The sequence below is a fragment of the Lagenorhynchus albirostris genome, chromosome 2, assembly GCF_949774975.1.
Source record: "Lagenorhynchus albirostris chromosome 2, mLagAlb1.1, whole genome shotgun sequence".
Lineage (NCBI taxonomy): Eukaryota > Metazoa > Chordata > Mammalia > Artiodactyla > Delphinidae > Lagenorhynchus > Lagenorhynchus albirostris.
Window position 1 is genome coordinate 72,457,813 of NC_083096.1, and position 12,144 is coordinate 72,469,956.

Here is a 12,144-nt window from a genome sequence, read left to right on the forward strand (position 1 = left end):
TCAAACCATATATATACTCACCTTTAACAGTGAATTTTATAATTTCATGTGTTTTCATGTTGCTAGTTAGTGTTCTTTAATTTCAACTTGATGAACTTCCTTTAGTTTTTCTTTACAACAGGTTTTATGGTAGTTAACTTTCCCAGCTTTTGTTTATCTTGGAAAGTCTTTATCTCGCCTTCATTTTCAAAGGACAGATTTGCCATGTATCGTACTTTGGGTTGGCAGGGTTTTTTTCTTTCAGTATTTTAATTATCCCACTCTCTCATGATCTGCAATTTTTCTACTGATAAATCCACTGTACGTTTATTAGGGTTCCCTTGTGTGTGATGAGTTGCTGTTCTTCTGCTGATTTCAAAACTTTCTCTTTGTCTTTGACTTTTGAGAGTTTGATTATAATATGTCTTGGACCTTTTGATGTCTAGCTTATTTGGGATCCTTTGGGAATCATGGATCTAGATGTTCAATTCCCTCCCCAGATTTGGGAAGTTTTTAATTATTTCTTTAAACAATCTTTCACTCTTATACTCTGCTCCTTCTGGGACTTCAATAATGCATATATTGATTGGTTTAATGTTATCCCATAAACCACCTAGGTCATCTTCACTCTTTTTTGGTCTTCTTTCTTTTTGTTCCTCTAACTAGGTAATATGGAATGGCTTGTCTTTGAATTTACTGATTCTTTCTCCTGCATGATCACTTCTGCTATTGAAGGTGTCTATTGAATTTTTCAGCTTAGTCGTTGTATTCTTTAGCTCCAAGATTTTTGTTTTGGTTCTTTTTTATGTTTTCTATTTCTTTGTTAAACTTCTCATTTTGTTTATCTATTGTTTGTGGATTAATTTACTTGTCTGCTTTTTCTTATAGTTCATCGAGCTTCTGTAAGACTATTATTTTGAAATGTTAGTCAAGCAGTTCATGGATCGTTAGGGGAGTTACTGGAGCTTTATTAGTTTCCTTTGATGTTGTCATATTTGCCTGAAAAATATGATCTGTGTAGCTCTGCATTGGTGTCTGTGAATTTAGAAAAGCAGACACTCTTTCTGGTATTTACTTGTTTGAACTGTTAAATACTCTTGCTTCTTCCATGAACTTATAGGATTGCCTCCAGGATCATGGTTGAGCTTGGCTGGAGCTGGATCTCATGGTTATTGCTGGGTCTGCATTTGGGTCTGAAGTTGGCAAGCCTGTTACCAAGGGCATGGATGGGTGTGATTTCTGCTAGGTCCCTGAGCATTCTCTCATTGGGTTGTTTGGCTGGTCCCTGAGAAGTCAGGACTTCCCTGAACTTCAGTAGAGTGGTACTGGAGTTTGGTCACAGGATGGCTTTAGGACCACAGTCAAGTTCAAGACATGAAGTTCTGTTGTCAGGGATGCCTACAGGTGTGGCTTTCACTGGGTCCCTGGGTAGAACCCTGGACAGGCAAGACTGCTTTGGACTACAGTAGAGTGTGACTGGATCTCAGTCACAGAACTGCTTCAGAAATAGAACTCAGGTCTGAGGCTGGTGGGCTTGCAACCAAGGGCATGGATGAGCGTGAATTCCTCGGCAGAAAAGGCTGGTGGCAAGACAATGGACAAGTGGAGCTAGAGTTGAGTTTACAGGAGAATAAGGCAGCTTTCATTCTGTAGCTGGGATCATAGTCAGTGAGTCTTCTACCAGCGCATGTGCTTGTCTTCTCAAAGTGGCCCTCCTTGGTCTTGGGCTCCAATGGGGTTTCACAATCTCTAGATCTCAAAGCTCTCAGTTTTTGTTTGTAGATGTCTGCCAAAACTTTGTTTCTGTAGAGGGTGGAGACAAAGACTAGAGACCTCCTCTTCTACCATCTTGTTCATGTCACTTCCAACATGTGACATTCTCTTTGTGCCTGTGGGTGTGTATAAGTCTATCAATTCACACATATCAACTGGTTCTTTTTTTACCAAAGTTGAAAATATTAGAATAAAACATATTTGTTCAACAAATTATTTAGTAACATTAATACACAGCACTATGCTAGGTGCTGAGAATGATGGGAAGACACGGGAGGCAGCATTTCTGTGCTTAGGAAGCTCATGATATAGAAGGGCCTTCAACAAGGCCAATGTACAAGAAATATCTATGTAACAAGATCTCAGTTAAACAATTGTCCAAGCAAAGTTACCAATGATCGTAAAAGTGGTTAAAAACTATATGCCAAGTAGCTGGTAATGACTTCATGAAACAGATAGATGGTAGGAGATGGAGGGGGCAGGGAAGAGGTGCAGCACAATGTGAGAAAAAAAGACCCCATAGTTGGAAGCTGCATGGAATACTCCAGAAATAGGAAGCACATCCTTGTGTGGCACCAAAACAAAGGAGCAGGATAGGGTAATGGCCAGGAACATGTGCTTTGGGGTCAAACAGGATGGGTTCAAATAAATGGGTTAAAAACTCAATTCTGCCCTTAACAGCTACTTAAACAGTTTCTGGTCTGTAAAATGGGGATAATCATAGAACTTTCCTCATAGGGATAGTTAAGAAGATTACATGAAATAATGTATGTGAATATCTACCACAGAGAATACACTCAGAAAAATATTAGCTACTTATAAAACAATACAAATCCATGGTGCCAAGATATTTAGAAAATGGCAAATAATCCATTGCTCTGATTATAATACTTAGGTTTGGATTATTTCTCATCATCCCCATGTGGACAGGGATAATATCCCTTTTGCTCACTACTGGATTTCCATTGTTTTGTCCAGTTCCTAGATACAGTTGGCATTCCACAAATTTCTGTTGAATGAATGAATCAAATCTGTCCCTCATCTGGAATGTGTAATCAGTTTACAAACTAGTCAATTTTACCTCCTCTGCCTCTCCAATACCCCTTTCTCAAACCCGTATTCTCCCAAGTAGAGATACTTACTAACTTAGTACTTTAATTAATTCATTACTCAATAAATGTTTATGAAATGTCTCTTATAAGCCAGGCACTGTTATAAATTCTGCGTGATATTTGGTGAACATGAGAAGTCCCTGCTTTCACATAGCTTCTATTCTAGAGAAGGGAAAGTAAACAAACAAAGTAAACAAGCAAATAAGATAATTTCAGATAAACATTCTGAAGAAAATTAAATATCATCATCTCTTGCTCTGCCTTCCCTCCAGTCCTTCTGCTTTACATCTGCCAGAGTGCTCCAATAAGTTACAACTTTTAATCTTGTCACTTTCCTACTTGAAACGTTTCCATGGCTCTCTGTTACTTTTATGATGAAACCATAGCTACATACCATCCATAACTTAGGCCCTGCCTATCTGTCTAATTTGATTTCCCCTAAACTCTCTACCTTCCAGAACCACTCCTGCATTCAACTTCTAAACACCAGTGCTATTTCTTCACATCTGTGCCCTTTCTGTCTTAATTACACCCCCCATCAGCTCTTGCCACACACAAACACCTTTGCCCGGCTGACTCCTATGTTCTCATTCAGTCTTCTCAAGCATCACTTCCTTCAGGTATCTTTCATGGTCCACCCACCCTCTTTGCCACACACTGACTCACATACACAGACCCTGCATACTGGGATGGGTGACCCTTCTGCCTTCAAGATGCCCATGTGTATTTCTGTTACTGCACTTATACCCTGTATTATAATTATATTATTTTGCTTAGGGTTTCTGTTTATCCCACCAATCAACTTCTTTTATCAGATACCATTTTTTATTCATCTTTTTTATTCACGCTTTAGTCCAAGCACAATGACCAGTATAAATAGACATTTGACAAATGACTATTACGTTAAAAAATAAATTTTAATGAAAGAAATAATAAATGAATGGAAAAAAAACAAGCTTTCCCTTTGAAAAGCCAAAGATTCCTTGCTCTGTGCTCATCTCTGGCTCTTTATATTTTTACAGCTCCTGTCAGTGGACAATTTGGTGAGTTCTCCTTTCTTATGTACTTCAGTGTCCCTGGATAAGAGTGTCTCCCTAATAAATATGAAATATTTGTGATGATTGCCTGAGGATCTCTAATATCTCCTGTTTCTCTTGCTGAGGTCGGCAAAGATGTGAAAGTGTCACCTGGTCTATTGGCATTGCCTAAGAGCCAGGATAGCCATGTGGTCATCCTCTGACCCTCCCTGGAAGAAGCAGCAAATGTACAAGCAACTCCTGGCCTTCACTAGGTCCTGCACTTACTCCTATTGCAAATGGACCCCAGATAACAAGGCAGGACATCTTAACTCCATATCAAATGCACAGGACTTGGGATAAGACGTTTTCCAATCAGCAAGCCTGCAAAACTTCTCTGAAAACATCACACTGTGCAGATACCAGTGGGAATGTTGCCTTCTCTGAAGTTTTAGGAGTAAAATCCTCCAGGAAATGTGTGGGGAGCATAAGAACATCCAACAAATGGTCCCTTAAAAGAAAGAAATACACAAAAAGAGGAGATTGAGGGAGGAGACAAATTGTCTGTATCTCACATTTTTTTTAAGTTCTAACACTTAATTGCCAATCTTTTGGGTCAGAGTATTTTGGCTATTTGAGGACTCATAAATAGCAAGAACTCACTACCACCTCTCTCCTGTCCAAAATCAGCTGCCCAGTGTTTCATCCTTAATTAGATCACCTCTGGATTCTAGCTAACAACTTGTCCATTCTTTGCTCTACCACAATTAGCTATGATGGGATTTTTCTGGGCATTTCCTGGATATGATCTATAAGATGAAGGTGTTAGACAAGTTAAGCTCTCAAGCTTTTTCCAGTGCCAAAATCTTAATATGATTTATCCTTTTTTGGAAAGTGCAAAATTGTGATTTTAACAACTCACTGGGAAGTTCTTATGAGTTTATGAACATGATGAAGTGGCAGGGGCAGGGGATGACATTTCCCAGGATCCAATTCCATAACAGACTAACCTACCATTTTTTTCCCATTGACATTTGGCAGTGAATCTTTCCTGGTATCACCCTCTTGAAATCATTTTGCTCATTGTCATCCCCTCAGCAATCACTTTCTGCTGGGTGAGTGCTTTGGTTGAAACACAGACTTGAGCAATCAGTGACCTTCCCAGGGGGGTTTCTTAGGGATTCTCCAAAGCCAGGACCTCCAGTCTGGGCCTCACAAACCACTGTGATGGGGACTGCAGGCCACTCCATCTCAGATTCTTTCTCTTTCATCCACAGCAACTGAACCAAAATCTGTAATTTTCCTCCATTCTCCATGGACCACTGTCTTCCAAGGAGAGAATGTGACACTGACTTGCAAAACATTTCACTTGGATGCATCAGAGAAAATAAAATGGTACCGTTGGTATCTTCTGGAAAAAACACAAAGTGAAACCTCAGGAAACACGCATGAGGTCCATGAATCTGGAGATTACAGATGCCAGGCCCAGGACTCACCCCTGAGTAATCGTGTGGGCTTGCTCTTTTCTCCAGGTGGGAAAGAAATGAAAGAAAAAAGTTTAGTAATAATAAAGTTACCCAGAACTCAGCTAGATTTACTAATTCAAAAGCTATAGAAATAGGGCCCAGGAATTTATATATTTTACAAGCTGCTCAGGAAAAAGGAAATTTGAGAAGCAATTTATCTGAATGGTTTCTGAAACTATGTATAGTTTGAGGCTTATAAAATTTATTAGGAATAATAATCTACATGAGGATTTGTTAATATTTGACAGATAGATAGATAGTTATATAGATAGACAGAAATTTCCATTTCTGTCCTAAAGCCACCTGTTTTGAGTTGAAGCAGTATCTTTCTAGTTATAATGCTCTTTAATTTAGTGAACAAGGAAGCAGTATAGTAGCAAAGAGCTAAGAGCTTCTTTGACCTGACAATTCCCCTCTTAAGAATTTACCTACTGAAATAATCATAGATATATACAACCAAAATTGAAGAACATTAAATGGTCAAGAAAAGAAAACTCATTAAATGAATTACCTTACTGCTGTTGTAGGAAAACTTTGTGGTCATTGAAAACCAGATTAGGGAATGATATTGATGACATAGGAAAGTGTTCATAGCAAAGTAAGTGAAAAGCAAGTTATCAAGTAGATAAATATTTTAATTTCATAAAAAGAAAAGAAATACACACAGACTCTCATATACATGTACATAGAAAAAAGAACTTGAAAAAATCTGGGTGGTGTGATGATAAGATTAATTTACATTTCCGTTTACAAAATTTTCTCAAACATATGTGTTCCTTTTAAAACCAGAAAAAAAGAGGGATTTCCCAGGTGGTCCAGTGGTTTGGACTCTGCACTTACATTTCAGGGGCACGGGTTTGATCTCTGGCTGGGGAACTAAGATCCTGCAAGCCGCGCATCATGGCCAAAAAATAAAATATAAAATAGATAGATAGATCGATAAGACCAGAAAAAAAGAAATGATAATTATTTTAAGAATCCTTTTTCCTAGTCCCTCTCTTATAAAATCTATTGGAATAATAATGAAAAGAAGGGAGAAACAATCAGATGAAACAAACAACTGTCCATGTGTTTCCTACAGCCAACCTGATCCTGCAGGCTCCACTTGATGTGTTTGAAGAAGAATCTGTAATTCTGAGATGCCGAGCAAAGGCAAACACAGTACTGAAAACTATAAAGCTGTACAAGAATGAAAAAGTCCTGGAAGATCACACTGTGGAGATACCAGTGGGAATGTTGACTGACTTCCATATTCATCAGGCAAGTCTGAAGGACAACGGCAAATATCACTGTACTGGAGTTAAGGAAGATGATCAGTTGGTTTCTTCAAACTCGGTCAAAATCGAAGTCCAAGGTAAAGCCTTCATTATTTTGTGAAATAGGTTAGTCTAAAGGAGGACCCCTGAGATTGTAGAGGATAAAGAGGGTGGACTGTAATACCATTGAACCTCAGGGCACAGTCCTACAAGGAACAGAGAAAGTACTACTGTGCTTTGGGCTGAAGGATATTAGTAATCAAAGGTGGCATCTCTTCTGCCTGCTTTTGTATGCTCTGCTTGCTCGTGCTGAGGATGAACTGTGTTTTTCTGCAGAGCAGTTACAAGCCTCACTGCTCCAGGGACTGTTTTGATTCTTCTCTCTAGAGCTGTTTCCACGTCCTGTGCTGAGAGCCAGCTCCACCCAGCCCACTGAAGGAGGAGCAGTAACTCTGACCTGTGAGACCCAGCTCTCTCCACAGAGGCCAGATGTCCAGCTCCAGTTTCACTTCTTCAGAGACAGAAGGTCCCTGGGGTCAGGCTGGGGAAGCTCTCCAGAATTCTGGATCCGCACCATATGGAGAGAAAACTCAGGGTCTTACTGGTGCCAGGCACAGAGCATGAATCCCTCTGTCCAGAAACAGAGCCAGAGATTACAGATACAGGTGAAAAGTAAGTGTTAGTGAGGTGAGACTTGCTAAGACTGGGGCTGGGAAGAGCCGGGCAGAGTGGCACAACAGTTGTTTATTTTTTTCTTTCAATCCCATGAGATACAACTCTTTCTTTTTCTTCTGAAGTTTCTCTTCCTTGACACCATTTGTTTTTCCTGGTAGGCCTATAGGCATAAGCCATGGGCTGTGGCAGAGCCCTCCGACTGGGCTGGATGGACTCTGCTCAGCCAGATGGACAGATTCCTAGAATGCTAGATCCCTGGAGCAGAGCACTTAAGAATAAAAAAACAAAGGACAGGAGATTGGGGAGTAAATAGTTTCAACTTGCTGTCTTTAAGGATGGTGTTTTATCCACGATTACTTTTCCCTACGTCTCTGAAACTGTGTAGGTCCTCATGCATGACTGCTAACCAATTGTCAAATGCCTCTTCTGATTAAATTTGACCCATCTCATAGGAGACGTGTTTGAGCATTAGGAAAGATGCAGATCTGGGGTGCATGCTTTCCTGAATGAGGAAGAGGTGAAAGTGGTAGCATTCTCCATAAATTCACTCCCATTCCTAAGCAAAAAAGAAGGTTCTATGTTTCTTCTACACTATCCAGAATTTATTAATCTTTGTTCTCCAGTCACAGTCAACAGGTTTTCCTTAGGTCCCTGGTTTGGACTGGAAAATTGAAAGGAAGTGGAGAGGGTGTTACCCAACAGTTGCAAAATAGTAATTTCTAGCATAGGATCTCCCCTAGCATAATTGATGGAACCCTAGTCTCAAACCCTACTCCCTCTCTGTTCCCAGGTATCTTCCCTTGTTCTTCAAGCCCCCAGGATGACTCAGAAAGGCACTGCCCTAAGCCAACATCCTAGTGTAAAACCACAACCACCTGGAGTATAGAACACTTTCATCACAGATTTTCCCAGTTTTAGGAGGACTGTTATGTGTCCACATCTCTGATCATCTAACTGACTGGCAGAGGTGTTAAGAAGTGCTTATTCCAGGGCAAGCTTTCTGTATATGCCAATGATTGATTTCCAGCTAGCCATTGCAGTTGTCACAGCTTCAGAACAAGCACCTCTGATGGCAGGTCTTCCTGTCCCCTTCACCATCCACCACTTCCCCCACAAGCAACACCACTGTTGGGCACCGGGTGTAATTTCTAGAATGATTAGTCCATGTTCTAACAGGTAGGGCATGAGGGGAGGGTGGGCAGGGTTGCCTCTTTTTCTTGTGCCAGATGCTCCACCATTTCATTAGGGAGTTGAAGTTCTCCCAAACCATGGATGGACCACAGTCGCTCCACCACTTTCTCCCTCATCCCAAGGAACAAGCCCAATTCTACTCCAGGCCAACTTCCCATCGGGTCAGCAGACTTAGCCCTTCCCATTCTGAGACTCTTCTTCTATGACTCATTCTGTGACACCCCAATACCAAGAATCCCACATGTCATTTTTATTCATTTAGAAGTTGTTCCTGACGTCCGTATATACCCTCTCCCAGAGTTGGTGTTTGAAGGGCAGGAGCTGGTGCTCATCTGCTCAGTAAATGGAGTTCCAGGCCCCATCACAGTTTCTTGGTACAGAAAATTCAAGCTGAGGAGAGAAAGAAAGCTTCACACTTCCTCAAAAACAGAATTCAAGATCCCTGTGGTGCAAAACAGCCATGATGGAGAGTATTATTGTGTTGCCAGCAATAGTCATTCCTCCTTCCGCAGTGACCCAGTGACCATCAATGTGAAAGGTATGTCTGCCAGATATTGTCTGAGGGATGGCTTTTCAAACTTCGTGAAAACCACAAGGTGGTTGAGTGGGAGTGAATGTTGATAGTTGCCAATAATTTACTACTCTGAATAATCTACCAGAAGTTAGAGACTAACAGGAGTGGGATTTAGGGATAGAAGGAGTTATGGGAGCTTTTGGAAACTCCTAGAAATGGAGGTCAGAGAAAGTACTCAGTGATTGGCATATGTCTGGACTCTTCATATTTACAAATTACTTTTTAGCTTAAATGCGGTGGCTCCTGGGATAAAGCCAGAACAAACAGAATTTTAGAACTGGAACAATCTGGGACCATGTGTCTTCATAAGCCTCATTGATTTAAGGATGTGCAGGGATTCCCTCCCTCCCACTACCTCGTTGTCTCTTTTAGTTCCAAATGACACATCTTTTCACCACCCTCAGGGCTCCTAGGGCACAGGATATTGGGAAGAATGAGATAGAGTTCCAGATCTTCCCTGTGAAACCAAGGGAGCCTCTCTTTCAATTCTGTATCAGTTTTATCATGAGGCTGAAATCCTGAGGACCCCAGACCCCTATAGTAGAGGAACATCCCTAAATCTCTCTGCCCACAGAACATTCTGGGAAGGACTCCTGTACTCAGACAATGACCTGGGGACCCAGGCAGTGAGGAGAGGCCACTCTCCATCAGAAGTGAGTTAAGTCTGACCACCAGAAGTCACAGGATCAGGTTGTTTGTTACCCCACAATCTAAAGACTGCAGCTTCAGAAATTCACAGGCTTTTGGTTCACATGGCACCACAGCAGGTTCATTGCCTCTGCTTGGCAGATCTGAGCTCCTTCCTGTGACCACACTCTCAGGAATTCCTTACAGTGAATCATCAACAGTAAAATACACAGTCTGACCAAAACTCTCCTAACACAGCTGTGAAAATTTTTCAGGGTCCAGATGCTGTCAGAGTTCACCATTATTTGGTTTAGATGATATGCAGTCTTTGATTTTTCTGTCAATCAAAAAAAAAAAAATAGTCCAGCGATTCCTGGGTCTAATCTTCCTGTTACTGAATCCCAACAAATCTCTACTACCTTACCTACTTCCTGCTTCTTCCCCAATTCATCTATATTAGTTTGCTCAGGCTGCCATAACATAATACCACAGACTGGGTGGTTTAACAACAGAAATTTATTTTCTCACAGTTCTGGAGGTTAAAAGTCCAAGATCAGGTGCCAGTAAGATTGGTATTTAATCAGGGCTCTCTTTCTGGCTTGTGGTAGGCCACCTTATCTCTGTGTCCTCACATGACCTTTCCTCTGTGCCCTGGGAGAGAGAGAGGCCTCTCTCTTCCTCTTCTATGAGGACACCAGTCCCATCTGATTAGGGCCCCACCCTTATGACCTCATTTGACATTTATTTCCTTAAAGGCCCTATCTCCAAATACAGTCATATTGGAGATTAGGGCTTCAACATATGTATTTGGAAGGGACACAGTTCTGTCCATAACACCATTCTAATATCCCCATTGGTTCCCAGGCCTTTGAACAACTGCCTCTATCTTGTGGGCCTCATCTTTCAACAAGTTCAGATACCATCACACCCCTTAATATGTCTGCAGCATCTGTCTCTCTCCCCCTCCTTGGTCCCTGGCATCTACATAATTCACTGTTTTTCTCTTTTCTTTCTTTATCCTTCAAATCCCCAGATGCTTGAGTTTCCAATCAATCTTAGTAGTTCTCAAATCATTTCTCTATCCCAGAGTTGTGGAGATATCTGTTGTTCCAATCAACAATTAATTATTGGCAATAACCAATGTGCAAATCCATGTAGGATACAGACAGGTAGCAACATCACAGTTACTCCAACCATGTAACTATGGTTACTGCACCACCCCAAACTACACCACCTACTTTACCAGTATCTGATGCCATCTTACACTGAAAGCTATTAAGGTAGTGGTGGTAGTGAGAGGAAAATAGCTTCTGTAGAGCCCTATGCTGTTTCCTTCATTGGTGGCAAACTCCAGTTCCACTTTCAAGGAGATGATATGATTCAGCATTAGACCATGAGTAAGGAGACAGACTCAGGTCCTATCTGGCCCTGAAAACAGCCTGCTGAGGGACTACAGGTGGATCTCCTAACCTTTTCCTGACTCAGTTTTCTCACCTGTAAATAGAGAGGGTCAGGCTGGATGCAGGGAGAGTGTAGGAACAGAGGAGAGCATCCTAGAAGAGTATGTGAATCTGGAACAGAAATGGGCCAAGGGCAGAGGCCTGAGGCCAATCCCAGCAAAGGGAGAAGTGTAGAGCAGGGACTGATAAGAAGACTCAGAGAGGCTTGGCAGGTGAGGGAACAGATCTTCCATGGTCATATGGCAAAGGGAAGGGACAAGGTAAATCTGTCAGTCTGGTGGAAGCAAAATAAGGGACTTCTTCCCAGAGAACATCATTTCCTCTGGAAAACAAGAATGAGGGTCACCTAACAAAGGGAGACAGGAGAAGAGAAGGGCCAGGTCTGATGGGAAAGGAGAAGACCAGCATGGAAAACAGGAGAGAGCTGGGGAGAAAAGCCTGGGAGGCACTGGGCTGCCCTGAGGGCCAGTGGACTTCAGGCTGGACATCTCACTAGCCACTGATTGAAAGCTCCAAGAAGTGTCAGATGCACCTGTTTGACTAAGTGTTTCTTTCCCTCAGTCCCCGTGTCTCAACCTGTCCTCACCCTCAGCCCTCCTGGGACCTGGACTTTTGTGGGAGATGAGGTGAGCTTTGACTGTGAAGCTCAGAGAGGTTCTCTGCCCATCTGGTATCAGTTTTTTCATGAAGGTGTGCTGCTCATGAAGATAGAAGCTACTTTATGGAGAACAATGTCCTATAGATTCTTTCTAACTGAAGAGCATTCTGGGAACTACTACTGCACAGCTGACAATGGCCTTGGCCTCCAGAGCAGTGAGACCCTGAGACTCTCTGTCACCAGTAAGCTCTGGATTCCTGTCAGTGACCCATCCCTGACCCTCTCACACCAACCTTTTCAGAGGTCTGCATGGATCTTCCAGTTTCCTACCCCAGTCAACCTCATGCCTGTCTTGGT

The 12,144-nt window shown here is 41.8% G+C and overlaps 1 protein-coding gene across 1 annotated transcript in view; it reads left to right on the forward strand.

The window, feature by feature from the left end:
* FCRL5 (Fc receptor like 5) overlaps window positions 1-12,144 on the forward strand; it is a 43,267-nt gene that overhangs the window by 3,386 nt on the left and 27,737 nt on the right. The window contains exons 2-7 of the mRNA XM_060141868.1: window positions 3,887-3,907; window positions 5,158-5,412; window positions 6,488-6,760; window positions 7,050-7,334; window positions 8,791-9,066; window positions 11,751-12,142. Of these exons, the coding sequence (XP_059997851.1) occupies window positions 3,887-3,907; window positions 5,158-5,412; window positions 6,488-6,760; window positions 7,050-7,334; window positions 8,791-9,066; window positions 11,751-12,142 (1,502 nt within the window). The remainder of the gene's footprint in view (window positions 1-3,886; window positions 3,908-5,157; window positions 5,413-6,487; window positions 6,761-7,049; window positions 7,335-8,790; window positions 9,067-11,750; window positions 12,143-12,144) is intronic.